At 35.1% G+C, this 26,332-nt stretch overlaps 1 protein-coding gene across 1 annotated transcript in view; it reads right to left on the bottom strand.

Annotated features, from left to right (window-relative positions):
- Nucleotides 1-26,332, bottom strand: part of CEP162 (centrosomal protein 162) — an 84,925-nt gene that overhangs the window by 16,657 nt on the left and 41,936 nt on the right. Inside the window, exons 11-21 of the mRNA XM_049772311.1 lie at nucleotides 24,285-24,567; nucleotides 22,896-23,154; nucleotides 19,688-19,821; nucleotides 19,263-19,490; nucleotides 18,618-18,755; nucleotides 16,662-16,774; nucleotides 16,471-16,576; nucleotides 15,205-15,331; nucleotides 13,053-13,216; nucleotides 12,169-12,273; nucleotides 4,443-4,655 (exon numbers count right to left, since the gene is read on the bottom strand). Of these exons, the coding sequence (XP_049628268.1) occupies nucleotides 4,443-4,655; nucleotides 12,169-12,273; nucleotides 13,053-13,216; nucleotides 15,205-15,331; nucleotides 16,471-16,576; nucleotides 16,662-16,774; nucleotides 18,618-18,755; nucleotides 19,263-19,490; nucleotides 19,688-19,821; nucleotides 22,896-23,154; nucleotides 24,285-24,567 (1,870 nt within the window). The remainder of the gene's footprint in view (nucleotides 1-4,442; nucleotides 4,656-12,168; nucleotides 12,274-13,052; nucleotides 13,217-15,204; nucleotides 15,332-16,470; nucleotides 16,577-16,661; nucleotides 16,775-18,617; nucleotides 18,756-19,262; nucleotides 19,491-19,687; nucleotides 19,822-22,895; nucleotides 23,155-24,284; nucleotides 24,568-26,332) is intronic.

Here is a 26,332-nt window from a genome sequence, read left to right as displayed (position 1 = left end):
TCATGAACCATTTGGGATGCTAGGAATTGAACCTGGTCAGCTATTTACAAGGCAAGAACCTTGTCTACTTTATTTTCTCTCCAATCCCTAAAATTCTTTATATATACAAATTTAAATAAAACATAAATTTTATTCATATATTTATAAATGTGTAATATATAAATATATAATGTAGAAAAATATAGATATATAACAATTTTATAAATATAAATAATGTATATAATCTCTAATAGTGCTATTTATTAAACCAATATATTTTTTAAAATAACATTTTTTATTTAAACACCTTGGTTACAAACATGATTGTGGCTGAGCTTCATAGCTGTATATCAGATACTATCAGATTCTTAAAACAAAAAAAGTCTTATCTTCAAATAATACCAGGTTAACAGTTCAGTGGATAATAATAACTGTGATAATAGGTCTATGCCATGTACAGAAGAGATGAAGAACCATTAGGCCTGGACACTTGAAAAATGTGGAGAAACAGTATAGTGGAACATTTAGGTTCAGTTTTGAGAGATAAGTGAATTTGAAGATAAGTGAAAGCATGACAGCTATGGAGTAAAAAGATTATTGTTGAAGAAAAAATGAGTTTCGGTGTACATAGAGAACCACAAAATAAGGGAAGAAGTGTTAAGAAGTGAGAAGATAAAGGGAAACAGGAAAGAAGATAATTAGGACATAGATTTAGAGACATAAAAAATGAGGCTCGCATCAGAATTCAAATCACTATTTAATCAGTTGAAACTTAGTAATAATGCCCATCATTATAATTCATTATTTTTTACTAACTCCAGACAGTACGAAGGCTTTCCATATAATAAAACATCCCAATACAGAGTGAGAGAGGTCATTCACTGAAATGCTTAATCAACATTTTCTCTCTGTTTGGTTACCTAGTTGTATATAAAAACTAAAAACAGAACAGTTCCAGCCATAATGGAATACAGAAGCAAGAGGTAAGAAAGAGATAATAAATGATACAATTACAATGGTGAATGCAACAAAGGAAGATACCTAGATCTACAATGGCTAGAGGTAGATACCTATTAGGGAATCCAGGGCAGGCAATCAAGAGCTGAATAACAGAAATACCTAACTATGAAAAGGGATGTTTATTTTGTTAGAGCAAGAGTAGAGAAATAAACCTCAAATCTACTGCAGAGTTTTTTTTTATAGACTATCAAAATAAAGCAAATTTGAAAGACAGTAAGTCAACTGAACATTTTCCCAGTATATATAGAAGTAACATATATACAATGGCTATTAAGTGTATAATAGTGACATTATATCTGAAAGGTTAGATAACCTTAACTTTTAGCTCTTAAAAGAGCTAAAATAGGGACCGAAGTGGTGGTGCAAGTGGTAGGGAATTTGCCTTTCATGTGCTAGCCTAGGATGGACTGTGGTTCGATCCCCGGCATCCCATATGGTCCTCCAACCTAGGAGTGAATTTTGAGCTCATAACTAGGAGTAACCCCTAAGCATCACGACGTGTGGCCCCAAAACCAAAAACCAAAATAAAAAAAAAAAGAAAGAAAGAAAGAAAAAGAGCTAAAATAAGTTAAGGAAAGGTACATAACTAATAAAAGCCAGCTTATCAAAAAATAATCTAAACTTGGTTCATTATCTTTTTGTTCAGAGCGTTTTGTAAAAAAAAATGCTATTGTGCCAAATAAACAGTATAGGAGGTTAAGCACTTGCCTTTCATGTGGCACTTGCTTGCATGTGACTCTGGTTTGACCTTTTGCATAACTGCCAAGAGTGATCTCAAAATGAAGACCCAAGGGTAAGCACTGTTGGATGTGGCCACAAACAAAAATACCACTATCAGGAAGGGCATTAAAGTGAAGTTCAATCAATGAACTATATGAGTATACAAGTTTTTTTGGTGGGTACTGGAAACATGGCAAAAATGATTAGTATTAGAGGATATATGAAGCATGGAATGAGAAACACAGGGAGAAAGCCCTAACGATATATGAATTTATAGACCTGCTATTTATCATGAGGAACAAATACACTGAAGATATAAACCAAGGTGTATATGTATGTATAGGAATATGATAAGAGAGGCTGGAACAATAGTATAGTGGGTAACGTGCTTGCCTTGCATGTGGCCTATATGGCTTCAATCCTGGTATCCCATATGGTTCTCCTAGTACCACTGGAAATAATTCCTGATTTTACAGCCAAGACTTTCTCCTAACCATCACCAAGTGCGACAACAAAAACAAAACCCTTCAAACAAGGTAAGAAAATAAAATTATGATTCTAAGTTCTAGAGTTGGTAAAAAAAAAAGTTGAAGTAAAGTAGTTAATTGTTTTTAGCCTGAAGAATCTCAAAGTAATCTAAATCGTTTTCATTAATGACAACAGGTAGAGTGAAATGGGGCTAAAGAAAGAATTTAAAAATAATTTGGAGTAAAAGTAGTATTTATCATTTCTTTTAAATTTCAGAAAATGAAGACTCCCAAAGGTTACAAAATAAGCACAACTCATCAAAGCGCACCAAAATCTATGAGTCTATGGGTCTATGGACTGGGTCTGTGGACTGGAGCCTGTCCGTGTATTTTGCATGATGGTGCAATCTCTCTCCTACATATAGGAGAAAAAATTAGAGATAGTAGGAGCAAGACATAGAAAACAGTAGATAATAGGCACAAAATAAATTTGATGGGAGGTTTGGAGTAAAAACTCAGTGCCAGGAAGAAGAAATTAATCACATACAATAGGCTTGCAAGAGACACTGAGAATTCACAAGGTAACTGTCCCCCTATAGAGCAGCCTGACTTTCATGACAGTCTCTTACCTTTCAGAAATACAAAGCTATGTGAGTGGAACAGTGGAAGAAATTCATCAGTTAGCTGGAGTACAAGGCAGATAAACTAAGAGCAGTTAAAAAAAAAAGTAGGGAAAGGCAGGATTTAAGATGAAGTGGACCTTGGAATTTTAGGATACTGAAGGAAGAAAGTGACCCATGCAGAGTGCTGGTAAATTTGGAAAAAAAAAAGGAAAGAAAGAAAGGAAAAGAAAAGAAAAGAAAAGAAAAAGAAAAGAAAAGAAAAGAAAAGAAAAGAAAGAAGGAAGGAAGGAAGGAAGGAAGGAAGGAAGGAAGGAAGGAAGGAAGGAAGGAAGGAAGGAAGGAGGAAGAAAGAAAGAAGAAAGAAAGAAAGAAAGAAGAAAGAAAGAAAAGAAAGAAGAAAGAAAGAAAAGAAGAAAGAAGAAAAGAAAGAAGAAAGAAAGAAAGAAGAAAAAGGACTGAAACAGAGGAAACCCAACTTATTTTCAATGAGCCTAACTAGAAATCCAATATACTTCTAGGTTTTCCATATTTTAGCATGTCTAGAATGTAGCATCATGTGCTGCTTCTCTCAGGATATAAAAGATGGGAAGTGAATCTTCCTAGAAGTAGTGCTGCATAGGGACCAAACTGCTGCTCAGTGGCAGCAGATCCTTTAAAAAGAATGAACTTGAAAATTTCAGTTCCTCGATCTGTAAAAGGGATAAATAACATCTTTTCTTATAAGAGTTGTGGGCCGGAGAGATAGCATGGAGGTAAGGCGTTTGCCTTTCATGCAGGAGGTCATCGGTTCGAATCCCGGCGCCCCATATGGTCCCCTGTGCCTGCCAGGTGCAATTTCTGAGCCTGGAGCCAGAAATAACCCCTGAGTACTGCCGGGTGTGACCCAAAAACCACAAAAAAAAAAAAAAGAGTTGTGAATTATGAAGGATGACTTTAAATAATAGCACTTTAAATAATAAATCACCAAAGAGCTCATAAGCTTAACTAATTTTTAAAAGCAAATAAAATACATTAAGTTTCAAATGTGGTTACAGAAGCACTTGTATGTTTTAATTTGTTCATGTCTAATGAGGAAGTCAGAAAATTCAGAAAGTCAATCATTTCTGTTATACACTTCTGTGTTCTGAATCTATCTCTCAAAACCTCTCATTCCCTTCTCCCTTTTCTAGGTAAATTATAGGTGAAAATATTTTCAAAATGGTACATTAAAAAATTATACATTCAAAATAGTTTGCTTTTTCATGACTTTTGAAACTAACAATTTAATATTGATAAGGTCTTATGTAAAAATTATTCTGTGATTGATCATTCTATGTCTGAAATGAAAGGGCTGAAAAAGGTTGGATCATTCTCTTTTTGTTGTTATTTTTGGGCCACAACACTGGTGTTTAGGGCTTACTACTGGCTCTGCATTCAGGGATCATTCCTGGTGGACTTGGGAGGAACATTAGGCTGCAGGGCATCAAACTTGGGTCCACCATGTTCAAGGCCTTATCCACCAGACTACCACTGTAGCCCTAGATATAGGCCTCCTTTGTCTCTGCTGAAAACTATGAAAAGTGTCTGGGAGAAAGAACAATCTGCTAAAAGCTATCTATCCATCTATGATGTACTATGGTGACCTCGCACTTACCTTTATCCTCTGAAACTGTTGTTCCATAGTACGAAGGCTTCTCTTTGCTTCTTCATCTTTGCCCTCCAGATCAGCTTCTAATTTTTTAATTCTTCTTTCCATAAATTCCACTGTATTTCTATCCACTGTATCACCTGCTACAGATGCAGCCAATATTAAAGCTGGTAAAGAATTGGGATATCTTCTCTTTAGAATTCCTTCCATTTCCTTAACCTATTAAGATATATTTATATAAAGGTCACAGATACATTAAAACTAAGCATTGTAATGTATAAATTCAGACAGTAGTCTAGCAGTCCTAATATAATTTCAAAGGATGTTTGTATTATATCTCAAGATTGAATCAAGTGCACAGTTCATTTCAAAATTGATACCTGCAGACTGTTTGATATATGAACAAGTCATTTATAAAAATCCTTAGATTTGGAGTAGATATTTGGATTTTTCTATTATACTGATGATTGCTAGCCTTATTGAGGAACTTTCCTTTTGTTCTCAGTAACCACTTCTTCAGATAACAATGTTCATGTGCTAGTGATTGGAAAATTACTTACTTGTGACTAAATATGCAACTTTCTTACAGTTAACATTTAGCTCCCTAAACAACTGCCTCTACAAGACAAAATCTCCTCAATCTTTTCAAACATAAGAATTAAATGGGTCCAGGTGAGGGACAGAATCTGAGGAGGAACCCAGAGCTGCAGAACTCTTTACACAAGAAAACAGAGGTCACAGTGGCAGAATATTTGTGGTTCTGGTACCTTGAAGTCATGTTGACGGTGACCAGGTGAGCAACAAAATCTAAGGCAGGGACTGAACTGCGGAACCTGTGGCTTTGGGACCCGGAAATCACATTGGTGGTACCCAGGTGAGGGTGAGGTTCAGAATCTGAGGTGGGGACCAGAGTGGTAGAAACCATTTCCAGGAAACAGCAGAGACCACAGTGTGAAGCCTGAGGCTTTGCGACCTGAAGGCCACATTGGCAGCACCCAGTGAGGGACAGAATCCAAGACAGAGCTAGTGGAGCATGACAGCTCTGCTTTACTTTGCAGTCATGCAATCTTCCTAGTCAAGGTTACACCACCAGCACAGGACTTAGAAAATACCATACTACAACTGCAACAATGGAGAAACAACACAGTTTTCCATGATGCTTAGAGAATGAAAATGGTAGCTCTGATGACCCAAAAAGTACCAACCATTTATTTAGCTTCTAAAATAAGGACTTTAGAGAAGAAATATGGAGATGTTCATAAAATTCAAAGAAAGCATGGAATGAAATGAATGTGTCACAAATAAGAATCAAAAGGATATGAGAGTAGAAATGAGAAAACTTCAAACTGAAATAACAGGACTGAAAAACTTGGTAGAAAGTGAGGTAGAAAACCTCACTAGAAAGCCTAACCAACAGGGTAACAGTGGCTGAAATCAGAAGCAGTAGCTGGAAGATGAGATGGTTAACACTCCATATAACAGAAGAGGTTGGAAAAGAGCCTCAAAACATACTATCAGACAACGGGAAAAGTCCTCAAAGAATGTGAACTGATGGAAACAGAAGTCTTTGATAAACTCAACAGAAACAACATAAAAATCAACAAAGTCCCAGAGATGCAGGGGGAAAAAAACCCGCCTATAAAATATCAACAATCGAGGATATCATTGCAGAAAAACTCCCACATCTAAAGAATGCCTATAATCAAATTCTGAATGCCTGAAGAGTACCAGCTAAAAGATATTCAAAGAAAAGCACTGTAAAATTTATCTTAGTCAAAATGACAAATCCTACAGATAGGGATAGAATACTGAAAGCAGCAAGATCAAAAAGGGAAATTATATTCAAAGAAGCATACTTAATAATTATGGCAGATTTGTAAAAAAATTCCTCAAGGCACAAAAGCAGTGGTGGGGTATAGTGAGAAAAATCTATGAAATTATTGCATCGCTAAGATTTTATTTATTTTATTTATTTTTTTATTTATTCATGAATAAACAACTTTGAAGCTAAACATACTCAAAATCAGACTTAAGCAATGAATTTAAAGATCTAGTTAAAGATAAGAGACCACAAGACACCAATATCCTAATAAAAGATGACATTAATCCCATGACAATCATCTCTCACTACAATGGAATAAATGCACCATTTAAAGAGACAAAGTGCCAAAAGAATCAAAAAGCTGAATCCAATGTTTTGTTGCCTACTAGAAAGACATCTGAATATTCAAAATACACAGACTCAAACTCAAGGGTTGGAACACAATCATTCAAGGAAACAATTCCATTAAAAAGCCTGAAGTAGCCATCCTAATTTTAGGTGACACAGACTTTAGACTTTAAAAAAAGTTATAAAGCACAGAGATGGATATTTCTTAATAATTAAGTGATACATACAACAGGAAGAATCACACAAATTGAAATAATAAGTTCATCTTAAATTTTTCATAGCTTTGCTTTCTCTAATAGTCAAAATTAGCTATTTGAGTTAGATATGAAAGTAAGATTTTATACATAAATACACACACAAACATATTTACTTAATGTATATTAAGAAAGAGAAAATATAGGGATGAGAGATAGTGCAGTGGTAAGGGCACATGCCTTGCAAGTTAAGGCAAATACCTTGGCAACTACTGGCAATCATGTGCTCAAACATAACTGGCTACAGTTTTGAAGGACAATGACACAACTACAAGGCTCTTAGGCACACCCAGTTGCTCTGGTAAACCCCAACAACCTCAGGATCCTAGCCTTGAACTACAAGCTTGAATGGCTCAGGCCTCTTGAAAACTTCTTGGAAAAAACTGACAAAAATAACACCTATATTTTTTTAAAAATTAATTTTCACATACTTAGAATGAGTTTATTTATAAATAAAATTAAGAAATAAAAGAAACTGTGGTATATATACATAATGGAATATTATGCAGCCATCAGAAGAGATGAAGTCATGAATTTTCCTATACGTGTATATACATGGAATCTATTATGCTGACTGAAATAAGTCAGAGGGAGAAATAGACACAGAATAGTCTCACTCATCTATGGGTTTTAAGAAACATTAAGAACATTTTTGTAATAATGCCCAGAATCAATAGAGATGAGGGCAGAAGGACTGGCTCAAAATATGAAGTTCTCCACAAAGAGTGGTGAGTGCAATTATGGAAATAACTACACTAACAACTATCATGATAACTTTAATGAGTGAGAAAAGTAGAATGCTTGTCTCAAATCAGGCAGGGGTTGGGAAGGAGGGAGGTGACCATTGGTGGTGGGAATGTTGCACTGGTGAAGGGGGATGTTCTGTTTAATGACTGAAACTAAACTACAATCATGCTGTAATCATGGTGCTTAAATAAAGATTTTATATTAAAAAAGAAATACTTTCAATATATTATTATTTTGAAATGTAGATATATTAATTTCTAGACTTTGTAATGTCTTTAACCTTTTTCATACTATTCTTTAGTTGATTAGTATCAGCAAAAATGTCATTGAAAATAAATTTTATATTTAGGTGCCATTTAAGGATAGAGTATTTTATTTCAAAAATTTTTTAAAAGTATCCTGTATAAACTAGAATATACCTTGGTTATAAAATACTGACTAAGGTTTTTAAAACCACAAAGACATAAAACTTCATGGAAATGGGATAATTAATATATGAAAATGCATATGCAGTAAACTAGGATGTACTAATAAATAGCTATTTAAAAATTTTTATATTTTAAAAAAGATGACATGCCAATAAAATTTGAATGATGGTGTTAATAAAAGAAGGTTATATTCACAAAGATATTTCTGTCAATATGTACCACTATTTCATGTCTTACTTTTGCTATTAAGAATGCTCTTTTTTAATGATCACTGAGTCAGTTATACACTATAGAATCAAATCCTTGCCTATACATGCCTATAAATGGGGTGGGACATGGAGACTATTATGCTGAATGAAATAAGTCAGAGGGAAAGAGATAAATACTGAATAGTCTCACTCACCTATGGGGTTTTAAGAAAAATAAAAGACAATATAGTAATAGCCAGAGACAAAAGAGATGAGGACCAAGGACCAGCCCGTGATATTGTTCGAACATTGGCTAATTTAAATGTTAAGCACCAATAAAAACCAAGTAATTTTAAACCAGAGTACTTCAAAGTATATCTTATTCTGCAAACTACTTTTGTCCTATTTCGTTCCTGGCAACTTAACTAAACTACCAAAACCCATACCTTTTTATGTAAGAACAGGTACAATATAAAGTTAATTTTGCTTTACAGTTTTCATTTTCATAAAATAGGTATAATATTCAAGTTCAATGGTCTTCTGGTTTGGTGATGTAATAATAGCCAGCTATTTAAGTATGATATGACCAATAGAATTATCCTCTTGATGAACAGGACTATAAGTTCTTACTTTGTTTAAATACTTAGGACTAAACAGAAGTCTTAAAAATAAGAAAAAACAGTCCATCTTACAAAATAAGATTCTAATAAAAAGTAGTCTTTTTAATAAGCATTATTACATGACATGTAATTTTAATAAATTACATTTATAAAAAAAATCTCTGAGTCAAAGCATAATAAAATGATCATTCCTGGGCCGGAGAGATAGCACAGCATGTAGAAGGACGGTGGTTCGAATCCCAGCATCCCTTTGGTCCCCCTAGCCTACTAGGAGCGATTTTTGAGCATAGAGCCAGGAGTAACCCCTGAGCGCTGCTGGGTATGACCCAAAAAACAAACAACAACAACAAAATAAAATGATCATTTCTGGCACTGGAGTGGTGGTGCAGCAGTAGGGCATTTGCCTTGCACGCACTGACCTAGGATGGACCATGGTTTGATCCCCTGGCGTCCCATATGGTCCCCCAAGCCAGGAATGATTTCTGAGCGCATAGCCAAGAGTAACCTGAGAGTCACTGGGTGTGGCCCAAAAAAAACAAAAACAAAAGATCATTCCTTAGTGTAAACAATCAGAGACAGAGTTCATGAAAATGATCAACTCTGGGACAGGAGAGATAGCATGGAGGTAGCGCATTTGCCTTGCATGCAGAAGGACAGTGGTTCGAATCCCGGCATCCCATATGGCCCCCTGAGCCTGCCAGGAGCGAATCCTGAGCGTAGAGCCAGGAGTAACCCCTGAGCACTGCTGGGTGTAACCCAAAAACCAAAAAGAAAAAAAAGAAAATGATCAACTCTGGGAGATCATTGTTCTGCTTCCAGGGTTTTGTGCAAAGCTTCCCAAGAATTTAAAACAGGCTTCCAATTAATGGGTCTCCTTTCTTTTATACTTTTCTCACTTACCTTTGGCCAGGCAAAGAACTCTAACTACATACTCAGAATTTGAATTTTTGATTCTTTGCAAAAGACTAATAGTTGGCATGCTAGTTTTCATCAGTAGGTCTATCTCATTTGAAAGATACATTTCGATATGGAGATTCTTTCACAAACTGGAAATTGAGCTTCCATACGATCCAGCTATACCACTCCTAGGAATATACCCGAGGAACACAAAAATACAATACAAAAATCCCTTCCTTACTCCTATATTCATTGCAGCGCTATTTACAATAGCCAGACTCTGGAAACAACCAAGATGCCCTTCAACAGATGAGTGGCTAAAGAAACTGTGGTACATATACACAATGGAATACTATACAGCTATCAGGAGAGATGAAGTCATGAAATTTTCCTATACATGGATGTACATGGAATCTATTATGCTGAATGAAGTAAGTCAGAGGGAGAGAGAAAGATGCAGAATGGTTTCACTCATCTATGGGCTTTAAGAAAAATGTAAGACATTTTTAACAGTATCTCAGAGACAAGAGAGATGAGGGCTGGTAGGTGCAGCTCATGACATGAAGCTCATCACATAGAGTGATGAGTGCAGTTGGAGAGATGACTACACTGAAAACTATCATAACAATGTGAATGAATGAGGGAAGTAGAAAGCCTGTCTCGAGTACAGGTGTAGGGGGATGGGGAGGAGGGAGATCTGGGAAATTGGTGGTGGGAATGTTGCACTGGTGAAGGGGGGTGTTCTTTACATGACTGTAATCATACAACTATAATCATGTTTGTAATCACGGTGTTTAAATAAAGATCATTATATAAAAAATAAAAATAAAAAAATAAAAGAAAGATACATTAGTCAAAAATATATGATAATGATGATGATGTTTTGGATTGTTTTTCTTTTAGGGCTTTACTTAACAATGCTCAGGAATCACTCCTGGCAGGAATTGGAGGACAATACGGGGTATTGGAGAGCAAACCTGGGTTATCTAAATCAAGTACCCCACTACTTCCCCAAATTCTTTATGTATAACTGCATATTACATAATATAATCTACTATATTATTATTGTTATCATTTGTTTTTTGGACCACACCTGGTGGTACTCAGAAGATCATAGAGTACCAGAGATAAAACCTGTGTCAGCAATGTATATGGCAAATGCCCTTCACACTGTACTATCTTTCTGTCCTATTAATATTATTTTAAATGCATACATCAAGTCTGTTTAAAGTAAGCGTGACCATACTTAAACAAATGTATTAAAATTTTTTTTCAGGTTGGCCAAATCCTATAAGAACTTTTGAAACAAAAGAGAATGTAAAGAGTGTATACTGTATAAAATACCTTGATAAAAATTTACTTTTAAAATCATTTTATTTAAAGATTAAAAATATTTTTATTATAAACTAAGAATAAACTTATAGATATGGAGTTTCAGGGTAAAAGGTATTCACAGTTCTGGGATTTTTGAAATGTTTATCAAAACTGACCACTAAGAAGTATGTTGGCTCCATTTATAAAAGTGGCTGACCACATATTTATTGTAATTGCTAACTTATTTGTTTATCCTCCTCCACAAATTTTTGGTGACTAAGTGTAATGATATTTCTTTCATAAAGATTTCTATCAAATGTCTGATATAGATGCATAGCTATTATTTGTTGAAGGAATCTATCAATGTTTTTGTGTTTTCCCCCCTCTGCTCTTTAAAGAATTTTTATACTTGATTTTATACATTTCTGATAGTAAATAAAGTAGTATTTTTAAGTGTGATATATTAAAGTCACAGAAAATATTGATACGACAGTATGATAATTGTTGAAACACTTGAGAAAATTGGTTACTCATCATTTATTACATCATATATAGTGTGATTTCATTCTATAACATATACTTATGTGAATAAATTAAATTTATATAATTGGAACAGAATGTGTCATATTTTATATATGTTAAAGGAGTGACTATGACTCATTTAGTTATATACATAAATTAAATCATCCTTTTTTTGCCAGTGGAAAAAATTTTTTTTGGTTTCTGGGTTACACCCAGCAGCGTTCAGGGGTTGCTCCTGGCAGGCTCAGGGGACCATATGGGATACCGGGATTCAAACCACCATCCTTTTGCATGCAAGGCAAACATCCTACCTCCATGCTATCTCTCTGATCCCTCCAGTGATATTTCTACCATCAACTTTCCTTTCACCTTTATTATGAAAACAAGAGCTAAAGGCTGGTCCGATGGCACTGATTTATCAGAACTTATTAACGTTAGTATCACAGAAGTTGGTATATAATCCCCCCACTACTCAATTTGACTGGCTTTAATAAAAAGAAAAGAGCTAAAATCTCACTTTAATATAACAATCACAATTCATTCAACTTTCTTGTGTAACTACTTTAATCATACAAATTTACTCATAACATACTTGTCGCTCTAGATCCTGAATTTTTTTGGCATCAACAGCTCTATCATTTAAATGTATCTTCTGCTGTATAGATGGATTTGCAGATTCAGTTTTCAGTCTCTCAACCTGTAAGTAATAAAAAAAAAAACCAAACACAACAATTAAAAAGCCCAGGGCCAGGATGTTAGCTCAGTGGTAGAGGGCAGATATGTGACACAGAATGTGACTGCCAGCACTACAAATAATGAGTATATGTAGAAGTAGAGGAATGCCAAGAAGGAATCAGACATATTTTTACTCATCCACTTAAAAATTCCTATCAAGATATGATATTGTACTGGAAATAGAGCTGGTAAACTAGTCTTCTCCTGACATAGATTTTATGCTCTAGTGTAAAACTTAGGTATTAATAGAGTAAATTGTAAGTAAATAACCTCCAGAAGTGGCAAGTTCTTGATATAAAATGAAACAAAAAATGGGAAGAAAGAATTAGAGGAGAGATGTGGGAATGGCAGACACATTTGAAAGGGGTATTAAGAAAAATATGTGAACTGAGAGTCAAAAGAATAAGACCTAGGAAGTACTGCAGCCAGAGTACTTCAGGCTATGGCTATATGCTTAAGAATCAGAGTGAATTATGATGAGCTAGGAGAGATCAACAGCACAAAATGGAGCTATAGAGGTAGGCAGAATTCTAATTATCTAGGGGCTTGACAGGGCTTAGCTCTAAAATAATCAATCTAATCTAATCTGAAATAGACTACATATCTGAAAGTAAACAAAAATAAAACCCAGTTATTTTGTTTAAAAACATTTTAAGTATTGAATCAATGATAAGTACAAGGTAAGTTTCAATGATTAAAAGTAAGTGTTCATTTTCAGAAATATACTGAAAAATTCAGTACCTCAAGTTTGAGCTTCTCAATTTCTTCATGTGCTTCTTTAAGTCGAACTGCATCCTTATCTAGAAGCTCCTGATTTTCAGCATACCACTGCAATCTTTTTTGCAGACGAACAACTTCTTGTTTATGGGTTTCTTCTAAAATCTTTATTTCATATATTTTTTCACCTATAAAAGAAAGTAACTTTTCAAAATATGGAAATAAAGTAGCTTTTGATTTTAAGACTAAAGTCCTTTGGCATTAAAAATAATATGAAAAAGTCTATAAAGAAAATAGGTAAGAAGCAAAATGTAGTCATTATCCAAATCCTAACACTTGTAACAATATTGACAACGTAGAAATCTTTAAATAATCAGTTAACAAATCACCTTTCCCATTGACTTCCATACTAAAAATCAACTTTCTTCCAGTGGAAAATGTTTAATACAAGAGATGGGGAAGGTTCAAAAGACTCAAAAAAACTGGAATGCATGCCCAGATTCAGTTTCTGGTGATTCATTGTCCCCTAAGTTGCTCTGGAAGTGATTTATGAGCGCCCACTCAGGAGTAATATCTGAGTGTTGCAGGTTATGGCTCAAAAACCAACAGCAGTAACAAAAACAACAACAAAATCCCCAAATAAAGGAAAACAAACAAACAAAAAATGATGACAAGTAGTAAGTTTACCATGTACTATTTAAATTAACAGACTTATATAATATATACTAATGTTCTATTTTACAGATGAGGGAAGCAAATGTAATTTTCTAATTAAAATGTAGGAATAAATTTTATTTTTAAATTTATTTTTACTTTTAGTTTTTTTTTTTGTGGTTTTTGATCCACACCTGGCAGCGCTCAGGGGCTACTCTGGCTCTGTACTCAGAAATGACTCCTTGCAGGTTTTGGAGACCATATGGGATGTCAGGAATCAACCCAGGTCGGCCATGTGCAAGGCAAATGCCCAAACTACTGTGTTATCACCCCAGCCCCCTAATTATTTTTACTTTTAAGTAAAATAACTGAAGAGAAATATAAGAGAGAAAAATATGTGTACAAAAGGGAACAAAGGCTTCACCAGGGGGAGAAAGCTGAAATAAATTTTACTGTGCATGTTTTACACATGGACAATATTATATTAAAGAAAAAAGCTCAATAATGTGCCTAAACAGAATCCTCACCCTGTATCTTATCACCAGCACTACAATCCACTAATACATTTAATAAAAATTTTATGAGATGTACTTGAGTAGCCTTCTTCCCTCCATTTCTGAACTTCTAAACCATACCATCTAACAAAAGTCAGCTCAAAATGCTAGTCCTCTCCAAAAACACTTATTAGTGGATCTCATACATACATATATACATATACATGTATATATACATATACATATATATTTAAAAATCAATAACAAAAATATCTTGAATTTTTATTTTACTTTCCTTTGTTTTCTATATAAGAAATGTCATTTATTTTTTTGTTTTCTACAAACATAGTATAATATATTTATTCATTTGGCAAATACTTGAGAGTCAATGATTCAACAGGCCACTGGGATGACAGACATAAAAATAACTAAAATAAAATACCATAAACTCAATTCACTATTGGTTTTCTTTCATTCTGGGTCACACCTGGTGATGCGCAGGGGTTACTTCTGCTATGCACTCAGAAATCACTCCTGGCTTGGGGGGACCATATGGGACTCCGGGGGATTAAATCACAGTCCATCCTAGGTCAGCCTCTTGCAAGGCAAACCATCCTACTACTGCGCCATCACTCTGGCTTCTGGTTTTCTTTCTTTCTTTTTTTTGGGGGGGGGGGGCACCCATGGAGATGCTCAAGGGATACTCCTTGCTCCACACTCAGAAATTATTCCTGGCAGTGCTAGGGATGAGGGGGGATACTGGGGATCCATGTCAGCTGTGTGCAAGGAAAGTGCCCTACCAGCTATACTAATGATCTGGCCCCATTGTTCATTTTCTTTTGATCTCTAATTACTCCTGCAAAAATAAATCAAATGAACATACATATTAATAATTATGATTTTTAAATGTTTCTTAAATGAAAATGCAATGACTAGCATTTTGATTTTACTATCCAAATGCTACTAATTAAGTTCAAGATAATAACAATTACATGTAAACAGGTAAACTGCCTAAGTCAACGTTTTACCTGTGGCATGAGCAATTTGATCTTTGGCTTGATCTCTTTCTTTTTTAATTTTTTCCACATCTACTTCAAGAGCTTGTTTGTCTTGCTTTAGTCGTTTGATGTCTTCCAAAAATCCGCATTTTTCTTTCTTAATATTAAAACAAATACAAAAACTATTTCCGACCACAAACTGAGGTATAATCTTTTAGCTAATCTCTTATAGATACTGCTATTATTTTTCCAATTTGTACTGACTTTTCACTAACCCCTCCCTTTGGAATATTAGTAATTTTACTCAGCAAATCTTTAAAGACTGTCCTATTTTTTCATCTTTTTTTTTGTTTTGTTTTTGGGCCACACCTGGTGACTCTCAGGGGTTGAACCTGGCTATGCGCTCAGAAATTACTTCTGGCTTGGGGGACCTTATGGGATACAGGGGCCCGAATTGCAATCTGTCCTCGGTTATCAGGTGCAAGGGAGACGCACTATGGCTTGCGCCACCACTCCAGACCCTTTTTTCATCTTCTTAAGAACTAGCAATTGAAAACCACTATTTTCTGTTCAATTTATTTCCATACAGGTTATATTTATTACACTGCAACAACCTCCCAAACAACCTATGTCTTCAACCCTCTCTCCTCTCAGCAGCCAGAGTGATTGTTTGAAGAAGACTGTATTATTCATTTGCCTAAGACTTCCTGAATAACCAAAGTCATTCACCATGATTTTCACCATCAAATAACCCCCAGTCTTTCCCAGGTAGAATTTAAGAACAATATGAGGTGCTAGGAATAGAATCTGGGTTGGCTACATGCATGGCAATTGTATACCCACTGTACTATTTCTCCAGCCTTCTCCAGCCTTTAAACTTCTTTTTTTTTTTGTGTTTTTTTTTTGGGTCACACCCGGCAGTGCTCAGGGGTTACTCCTGGCTTCATGCTCAGAAATTGCTTCTGGCAGGCACAGGGGACCATATGGGACACTGGGATTCGAACCGATGACCTTCTGCATGAAAGGCAAACGCCTTTCCTCCTTGCTATCTCTCCGGCCCCCAGCCTTTAAACTTCTAAGGTTAAAATCTGTAAAACTTACCTGTGCCACGGTAAGTGGCTGACCCAGGGTGGACCTGGGTTTGATCTTCAGTGTCCCATATGGTCCCCCAAGCCAGGAGCGTTATCTGAGCGCATAGACAGGAGTAACCCCTGAGCTTCACTGGCTGCGGCCCCAAATCCAAAACCAAACCAAACCAAACAAAACCAAAAAAACAACCCCCATCAAAACCCTTACCTGTGCCAATCGTAATTCTGCTAATAGCTCTGTAAAACTCTGGTTTCTTGTGGGCTCTGAATCTTCAACCACTTGAGACATAACACGATTTTTGTGCATCTGTTCTCTATTTTGAAAATAAAAATGGATTTCAATAGTATATTTAATGATTCAAACTAGTTTATTTGATTCTATAGATTAAAACGACTTACTTTAAGGAAGCTAACTCACTGAATAAGCTCTGATTTTCCTTGAACATTCGTTCTTCATTCTTCTTGTTTTGTTCTTGGAGATCTTTCACTTGGTTATATAATCTTTCATTTTCCTTTTTAGAAGTAGAAAATAAAGTTAAAAACACAGTACTTATATAAGTTATATATTAATAACAAATACATCCTTTAAATATATATGAGGTTTTAATTTTTTCATAATCTTTGAGTAAATCTGAAAATATTTCTTTCCAAATGTTCAAAAATACTAACTTTAGCAAAACAGCTAAAGCTGAAGAATCTAAAATCAATACATGTACAACATTTTACAGTGTGAAGTTGACAGGCACTATAGGAACTGCATATTCCAAGGTAAGAGCTCAGTAAAACTGTTTCCAACCTCTTTTTGTTTGCTTCTGCCTGGCTTTTCTTGCAGATGAATGTAGCTATAATAGGTGTCCATTCTAATTCTCTTTATATTTTATGAACAGAGAATTATACAGGTTATTTCTGGAAATATCAGGTCAAGGCAGAGAAGAGACTAAACCCAGCTCACCACTCATCACTAAGTTTAAACTAAAGAGTGATTCCAACAGTAAAAATCAAAAGGATCTAATGATAACTTTGGAGCTCTCAGAATGCCTAATCTAGTGCTTGGTAAGTGGTTTGTTTTGTTTTGAGTTTTTGGGCTACACCTGGTTATGTTCAGGGCTTACTACTGACTCTGTGTTCAGGGGGTCACCTGTGATGGGCTTTGGGTGATAGAGATCAAACCTGGGTTAGTTGCATGCAAAGAAAATGCCCTACCTAGTGTATTATTGCTCTGGCAATAATTACTCTAGCTCTTGGTAAGTGATCTGTGTTTATACATCTGCAAAATTAAAAAAAATCCAGAAAAATAAATGAAAAGACACAGAAATTCTTCTATGTATTAGCACACATTAAGTTTGCCCCTTTAAAAATCATATTCTAGGGGCTGGAGTGGTGGCACAGCAGTAGGGCATTTGCCTTGCACATGGCTGACCTAGGACAGACTATGGTTCGATCCCCCAAGCCAGGAACGATTTCTGAATGCATAGCCAGGAGTAACCCTATCACCGGGTGTGGCCCAAATCCCTACCCCCAAAAAATCATATTCTAAAGCAATAGCACAGAGGACACCTGCCATACATGCAGCCGACCTGAGTTAAATCACCAGCATCCCTAAGGCACTCGACAGAGCCTGTTAGAAAAATTTCTGAGTGCAAAGCCAAGAGTAACCCGAGTGCAGCTGTGTGTGCCCCAAAACAAAACAAAAGAAAAAACTATGTTCTACACAACAATAATATCAGAACATCAGGTTGGGCACTCCAGGGCAAAATCAGCTGTTTAATTAAAATAAAATTTGTAATCACTATGTGATATATTATTATGCCTTCTAAAGCATTACTATGCTTTCTCTAGTTGTCTTCCCTACCTCAATGTACTTTTAACTGACAGTTTTAATCTCTGGCTTTGGTTGCTAAACAAGAAAACAAAAGTTTAAAAAATGGGGAGGGAAGTGACAAGGAAGAGTTAGGATAAAGTCTCACATGGTACATGCCTAGTAAAAATATTAAAATGTGCGCTGATGGGTCTTGTGCACCAGGTACTAAAAGACTGGTCTGTATTGCTTAAATCCACAACAATGATAGTGTGTGAAACATAAACTATCATTGCCATACCATCTTCAAAGATGAATATTCTAGTTTAGAGAGAGAATGAGATTTTCCCAAGGCTGCAGAGAGGGTGTTGGAAGCTAAGCCTAAATTTAGGTTCTTTGAATCTGGAATCCAGCCTTTAATTTTCTTTCCATGAGACATGTGAGGACTAATGAAATCACTTTCTTATACTTGTCACCTATTAAAATTTTTGTCTTTATTTTATTTTTGATGATCAATGTATTTCAAGAAGCAGCCCAGGGTTGAAGAATCACCATACCTGCTGATACCCCTGAAGAAGAGTTTCTTGTTCTTGTATTTCTTTTTGAATTTGCTTCAATTTTTCTTCAGTGATAGAATCAGTTGCTTCAAAATGTAACCACTTCTGTTTTCTATTTGTCTCTTCAAAGCTATTTAACTTTGGAAAAACAAACTCATTGTTTTGTTTGGAAAGGAAAGAGTGGGAAACATGAATTTTCTTGGGAACACAGATCTAGAATTGTCTTAGGATCACAATGAATGAGCACATCAGCAATACAAAATCATTAAAGTGAGGTTTTAAGCTGATGAATATGGAGATAGAAATAACTCAGGAATGTTACTCTGTCATTTTCTAAATCTAGATCTTCTACATCTAGACAGGGGACTAGAAGACTTATTTTCAAGAGACAGCAATCCGCAGAACATTATCACAGTAAGGCATATTTAAAAAAATCTCCCCGCAGAGTGATTGATTTAGGTTATACAATAAAGGGGGTCCTCTTGGGGACTATGTTCATCCATTATGTTCATACTTTAGACAGCAAATTCAGGATGTCAAACAGCCATAGACAAAAAGGCTTAATAGGAAGGCTATATGTGCTTAGTGAGAATAATACTTTATTTTAATTGAAGAAAAGAATAAAAGGACAATTTTCCCCAGTACCTTAGATTGAAGAATATAATTATATTGATTCAGCTCTAAGAGTTTCTTTTCTTGTTGCCTTTTCAGTTCTTCCATCTTATGTTCCAGCTCTTTCTCTTTTTCTGAGAATGTAACTTTAATATGCTCAATTATAGCTTGTGCACCCCTCCATTTTTCCTCTGCTTCCTGAACTCTTTTAAATAAAATTAATTCTGTTTCCTTGTTATCACTTTGGTATTCAGAAGACTCCTTTTAAGAAAAACAATTTCATTACAATTTTAAAAAACGTTCACAAAAAATAAAAATTTAGTTCTGTATAAATGCCTAGAAATGATTAGAGTATCATTCTTGGAGCAAATAAAATTTCATATGTTCTATTTGTAGTTTAGCTTTAATCAGTTTTAGAACATGAAATTATAAATGGCATTCTGAAATTAAATACATACATTCTGAAACTGACCACTGGAATCAATTTCTGTATTATCTTTAGACTTCTTAGTTGTATCTAGTAAACCTTCTGTTTTCAGAGATGGTTTATGCAATGCTGCAGGCTTGATAAGCTTTGTTCCAGATAAGATTTCTAAATAATGTAAACAATTGATAAAAAGCACCATAAGTCCAAAGATGAATATATTCAAATTAAGTAACAGCAAGAAGACACAGAATGGGAACATTAAATAAATGAGGATCATGATCACTTCAGCAGCATACACACTAAAATAAATTAGTATCTCAAAATTCTGGTGTACACAATACATTAACACCACTGTTTCGCTGCACTGAGAACTGCTGCCATGATTAGTATTCTTCTCAATTTGACAGTGATTGCTCAATGTTTAACTTCTCATGTTAAAGAAAAATGAGCTAAATATATGAGGAAAAAGTAAAGTGGCTGACAGTTTCAATCTTTGTTATTTTTAAATGAATTGTTCTTTTAAGAATAAGTTATTCTTTAGGGGTTGGAGTGGTGGCACAGGCAGTAGGGTGTTTGCCTTGGTTCGATCCCCCGACGTCCCATATGGTCACCCAAGCCAGGAGCGATTTCTGAGCGCATAGGCATAGCCAGGAGTAATCCCTGAGCGTACACCAGGTGTGGCCCAAAAACCAATAAAAAAAAGAATATTATTCTTTAATATGTACAAAGAAATTACAAATAAAAATATATAAATCAAAAAAGTATCTGTTAACTTATGAAACATATAAGCAATGAAACTATACAAATAGATAAAAAATTTCATTAGTCTAAATTTTGACTTTAAGAGATACAATATTTCCAGTGACATTCTGGTGATACATATTAATAAAAATATGAGTAATGCATATATTATGCTCAAATTTTCATTTTTAAAGTAAATTATTAAGTAATTATCTGATTAAGAGGTAACTCTAAGGTCAATATGGTATTAAAAAATTTAAAAAGTTTAAGTGACCTTGAGGAATACAAGTTAACCACTAAATATTTATTTTGGTATAATTTCTTCAAGATGCTGATATTTTGGGGAGTAAGGATTTGGCCCACATTCAGCAATATTCACAACCTCTTTGTTTCTGAGAAATGCACCATAGGGGAGCACTACCTTTGAATTTGGTAGCCCCTAGCATAGTGTAAATCTAGTATCTTCTCATATTCAAAGTGCATTTGAATATGTTAATTTTTGTTATCTTTTTTTGGTTGCTGTACAAACTCTACATTCAGTTACATATTCAGTCCTAACTATGTATTACTATGTAAACTAACTATGTAAACTATGTATTATTTAGAAAGGCAATCATCTATATTTCTAAATTTGCTCTAATTTTTTCTTTTTTTCTGGGGACACACCTGATGTTCAAGGGCCACTTGTGGCTCTGCATGCAGCTCTGGCAGTGCTTAGGGAACCTTATGAGATGCTAAATATTAAATCCAAATTGATTGCATGCTAAGCAAGAGCTCGACCTGTTGTAGGTCCACATCCAGAGGTGTGGCATACTCAGGGCTTACTACTGGCTCTGGCTCCTAATTTTCACTTTTCTTTCATTGCATATAATACCACTTATTTATTTAGCTTATAGTAAGAACATCTGTTCTTCCACAGCAGATAAAATTACACAAAGACAGAGAACAAGGCTTATCTTTGCCTGTTATGTTTACTTATGAAGCTTAAGGATATCTAATAGTTTTGGACACAAAAAGATGCTCAAAAGTTACTTATTTGTTAAATGATTATATAAGCTTCAAAATGTTGGAAAGTTAATTTATCTAAAGCAAGGTATAATTAGTCCTAATAAAAAACAAAATCTAATTTTTCATTTCTGGAGAAGCAGAATGAATACTCTTTAACCACAAATGAAAATGTTCACACTTTTCTTGATGAGTCTAAAATCTGAGAAATACTTAGTTTTCTTCCCTTAAGTACTAGATTCCTTGAGTTGGTCATTATTAATACCAATCGGATGACAACATCAAAAGCTGACAATCCATATAAAAGTTAAGAAAAAATAAGAAATCAGATCATAGGTCATTATATAGCAAATACATATCCATTAAGAGTAGAGATACTGTATTTTTTTATTTGATTTTGTTAGTTTTGGGCCATACCCAGAGGTGTGGCTTACTCAGGGTTTACCCCTGGCTCTGCATTCAGGAATTACTCCTGGTGGGCTCATGGAACCATATGGTGTATGGGGATCAAATCTAGGTTGATCATATGCAGGGCAATTGCCCTTCCTACAATTCTATCTCTCAAGCCTATTACATCTAATTACAAAGTAAATTACAAAATGAAACTAGGTACATTGCTCTTTCCACTAAAAGCAAAAGTCTAAATATTCTATTTCTTTTTTTAAAATAGATGTATGGCTTTCAAAGTTGAAAATGATGCTTTCCCACTGTCAGTACTAATAGTTACATTAGGAAATCATTACCAGTGGCACTCTGCCTTATAAAAACTATGCATATATGGCATTAAAATCAGTGTATATCCAAGTATATATTGAATTAACATCCAGATAATATCTTATTAACCTTCATTTGTCCATTGCTATTTGTATTCTCAATTTATAGCTCTTTTTTTGACAAGCATTTTGGATAACAGAAATATAACGAAATTAAAAAAAGTCTGGTTTTCTATACTTTTTCCCATTTTTGTAGGTCTCATTCAAGAAAATTCACTGGATCTCATGATGAAAAAGGAATTTTCAGAAAATAGAATGTACTTTCTTAAGAGAAATTCTTTTCCACAAATAAAGAAAATTCATAGAGAGAAAAAAATAGGTATATAAAATAATACATTTTATTGTTGAATTGATTAATCAGCCTTTAACCTAAACTGTTAATGGTATTGGGCCTTCACACTTAACAATGATGGCTTCCTTGTTTATATGTCAAAGACCTATTGGGCAGGAAGAACTTCTAGATAGGTTCTTTACTTACATCCTCCCACCTATGGGCGTGGTCCTATTTTCCCAATAAATATTGTGGTTCTGGGGGCCTCTCTCTCTCTTGCTCCATGTGGTAGATATGTCCCTAGACCCATATTTCATCTCTCTTCAGCCTGGTTTGGATTATTTCCTCTGGCGACCCTGCTCCAGACTCGCTTCTCCCTTCATTGTGGGATTATGGCATGTGGATATTCACACTTTATGCACAGACATAAAAAAAAAGTAGAGGGTTACCTTTTTTCCCAGCTTGATTTGAGGTGGGAATGGATCTCAGGTTTTTGCTTTTCATAATATCCTTTGAAGCTTTCTTTTCAAGAGTAGAGAATGCTTTGAATGATGAATTGGGTTTGCCATAGCCTGAGCTTCTTACTGATGCATATACTCCACTCTGGGATTTCCCTTTAAGTAAAGGAGGTACACTTCTGGCCTTTTTGTATGGTACCTGTCTATCAGTTGCAGTCCCTTCTTCAGAACTGAGGTGAGATGTCAAACTCTGTGCACAAATCAAACTGTTTAGTATTTTCACAAACTTCATTTCTAGTTGTAACCAAAGATTTAAAAGATGGAAACAAGTGATTCTTAAATATATATCAGTAAAAGGCTAACCACTACATTAAAGTTATCTAATATAATTAATCAGACTTTGAACATTTGAAGCCCATCTTCAAAGTCAAGTATAAAAGCAAGCATGTAAATAAAAAAATACAGGTTTGCCATAAAATAAGATATATACCGTATTTGCCGGCGTAAAAGATGTCTGGACGTATAAGACAACCCCCTAATTTTGCAGTTAAAACATAAGTTTAGGCCTATATTCGCTGTATCAGACAGAACATTCCTGTGCTGCATGTGCTGCATGTGCTGCATGTGTTCCAGTGCTCATGTACCCCAGTGAGCCAATCACAACAAGCAAAGGTTCAAAGGTTATACTGTGATAGACTTCCTCTCTGACTCTGGCCAATCTGAGCAGGCTTTTTACAGTGTAGATTCGGGTACAGAACATTGTCTAATTTGCATGCATAAAAAGCCTGCTTGGATTGGCTGAGTTAGAGAGGCCCGAGCAGCAGCCTGGCAGTGATTGGTGCAGGATCGAGTTGGAAAATTCGTTTTGTGGCAATATTCAGACAATTTTCGTTTAGCGGCATATTGAAACAATTTTTGGGATATACTTGGCATATAAGACGACCACCGATTTTCCGATTTTCTGTTGACTTTATTTTCCTTTCTTTTTTTTAAATTTTTTTTTTTTGGTTTTTTGGGCCACACCCATTTGATGCTCAGGGGTTACTCCTGGCTAAGTGCTCAGAAATTGCCCCTGGCTTGGGGGGACCATATGGGATCCCGGGGGATCGAACCGTGGTCGCGATCTTTCCTTGGCTAGTGCGTACAAGGCAGACACCTTACCTCTAGCGCCACCTCACCGCCTCCCGGTTGACTTTTTTTTTGTTTCAAAAGTCATTTTATAAGCCGGAAAATACAGTAATTACAATGAACATGAGAGAGAAATAGGAAGCAAGTTTTAAAATTATTTTATCATATATAAGATCAATCTAACTAGTTTACATACTTATCAACAGTACCTACAAGAATCATGTCAAATTAATTTAGATTATAAACACTTACTTTATTTATTTTGTTATCTTGAAGTGATAATGAAGAAGCAACAGATATTTTTTTCCTTAACATATCAAGGCACATTTTATCTATATGTTCTTCCATAGCATTTATTCTTGAACTATTATTTTCTATGGCTTCATTTTTTATCTTCTCCAAATCTATATTTTCTTCATTACTATGAGAAAATTGGTTTACATTTTGTTGGTCTTGAGACATAATATTTTGGTTCATCTCAAGTGGGAAAGGGCTAATAAATTCAGTTTCTTTACTATCAGCCATTTTCTTATAGCTATAAAACAAACAAAAAGAACAAAAAGAATATAAACCTTGTATGATCCATAGAAATATATATATACATATATATGCCTAAATATATCTGTATGTAAAATTACCCCAGTGCCATCTTTCCAATCCCAGGTGAGCAGATCTGAAGCAGGGTCATGTATTAAGTAATTCAAACTAGACTGAGGATGAAACACATGCAGTCTGTCAATTTTCTATGTATGTTTGTATGTATGTATCTTCTATGTATGTATACATTCTATGTATGTATCTTCTATTGTATGGAGTGCCAGCTTCCTTCCAGACTGTCGTTTTATTGATTACAGAGACCAACCCAGGTGGAGTAGACAGAGTAAACAAAATAGCTCAAGCTATACTGAAACAGTATTGCCCAGGTTTACATATAAGACAACCTCTGTTTTGGGGCAAATCCAAGTTGTAAAAAGACAGATATAAAGGGACCAGGGATGATCTTTGTTTTGGGTAAAACAAGGTGTAATCTAACACAAACACAAACACACATATGTAGGTTATGTTTTTGGGCTAAGCTCAGGGTTTACTCCTGGCTCTTCAATCAAGGATCACAACTAGTGTGGAGTGGGGGTTTCATATATTATGCTGGGAATTAACCCAGGTCAGCCTTGTACAAGTCAAATACCTAACCCATTGTGCTATTGCTTTGGTCCTCCTTAAATATTTTTAAACTACATGTGTGTGACTTGATTTCTGCTATATGCTTTGGTACATGGAAGACAATATGAATAGTCTTGCTCTGCTGCATGCTGGGCTGTAAACCACCCCGTCCAGAACAGTTCCTGAGGGCAAGACAACAGAGGTGAGCTGTCTTTGCCCAAGAAAGATGAAGAACCAGAGGAGCCAGCTTTTATGCTTCACTTTACAGCTGCACACATCTCCTAGCAAATGAATCCCAGCAGAACACATAGAAAACACTTCCCTACAAGCATGACAATGGGGAAACAACGTAGGCCAACAACATGAATAGAGAATGAAGATGGCATCTCTGAAGATCCAAAAAGTACCAACCACTTATTTAGCCTCTCAGATAGGAAGTTTAGAGAAAAAATATGGAAGATAGTCACAGAACTCAAAGAAAGCACAGATCAAGCTGAATAAATGATAAATAAGATTCAAGAGGACATGAAAATAGAAATGAGAAAATTTCAAACTGAAATAACAGGAATGAAAACAGTAGGTGAATTGAAAACTTCACTGGAAAGTCTCTCCAACAGAGTAACAGCAGCTGAGGACTGAATCAGTGACTTGTAAGATGAGATGCATAACAATTCTATACAACAGAAGAGATTGAAAAAGAGACTTTAGCATATGATCAGACAATGAAAAAAACCTCAAAGAATGGGAACAGATTAAAACAGAAGTCTTTGTTTCAATAAAACAACCTGAAAAATCATTGGAATTCCAGAAGTCCAGGAAGAAAATCCCCAGGAAGAATCAATGGTTAAGGATATCATTGCAGAGAAACTCTCAGAGCTAAGGACTGCATGCAACCAAATACTGCATACCCGAAGAGTACCGCTAAAGGAAACCTAAAGAAAAGCACTGCAAAACACATCCTAGTCACAATGATGAATCCCAGATAGGGATAGAATACTGAAAGGAGCAAGATCAAAAAGGGAAATTACATTTAAAGGAGCATCCTTAAGATTTACAGCAGACCTGTCATTAAGAAATCCTCAAGTCCAGAAGGCTGTGGTGGGATATAGTGACAAAACTCAAATGAAATGAATGCTTCA

Source organism: Suncus etruscus, chromosome 4, assembly GCF_024139225.1.
Source record: "Suncus etruscus isolate mSunEtr1 chromosome 4, mSunEtr1.pri.cur, whole genome shotgun sequence".
Classification (NCBI taxonomy): domain Eukaryota; kingdom Metazoa; phylum Chordata; class Mammalia; order Eulipotyphla; family Soricidae; genus Suncus; species Suncus etruscus.
This window is presented reverse-complemented; position numbering and strand designations above follow the sequence as displayed.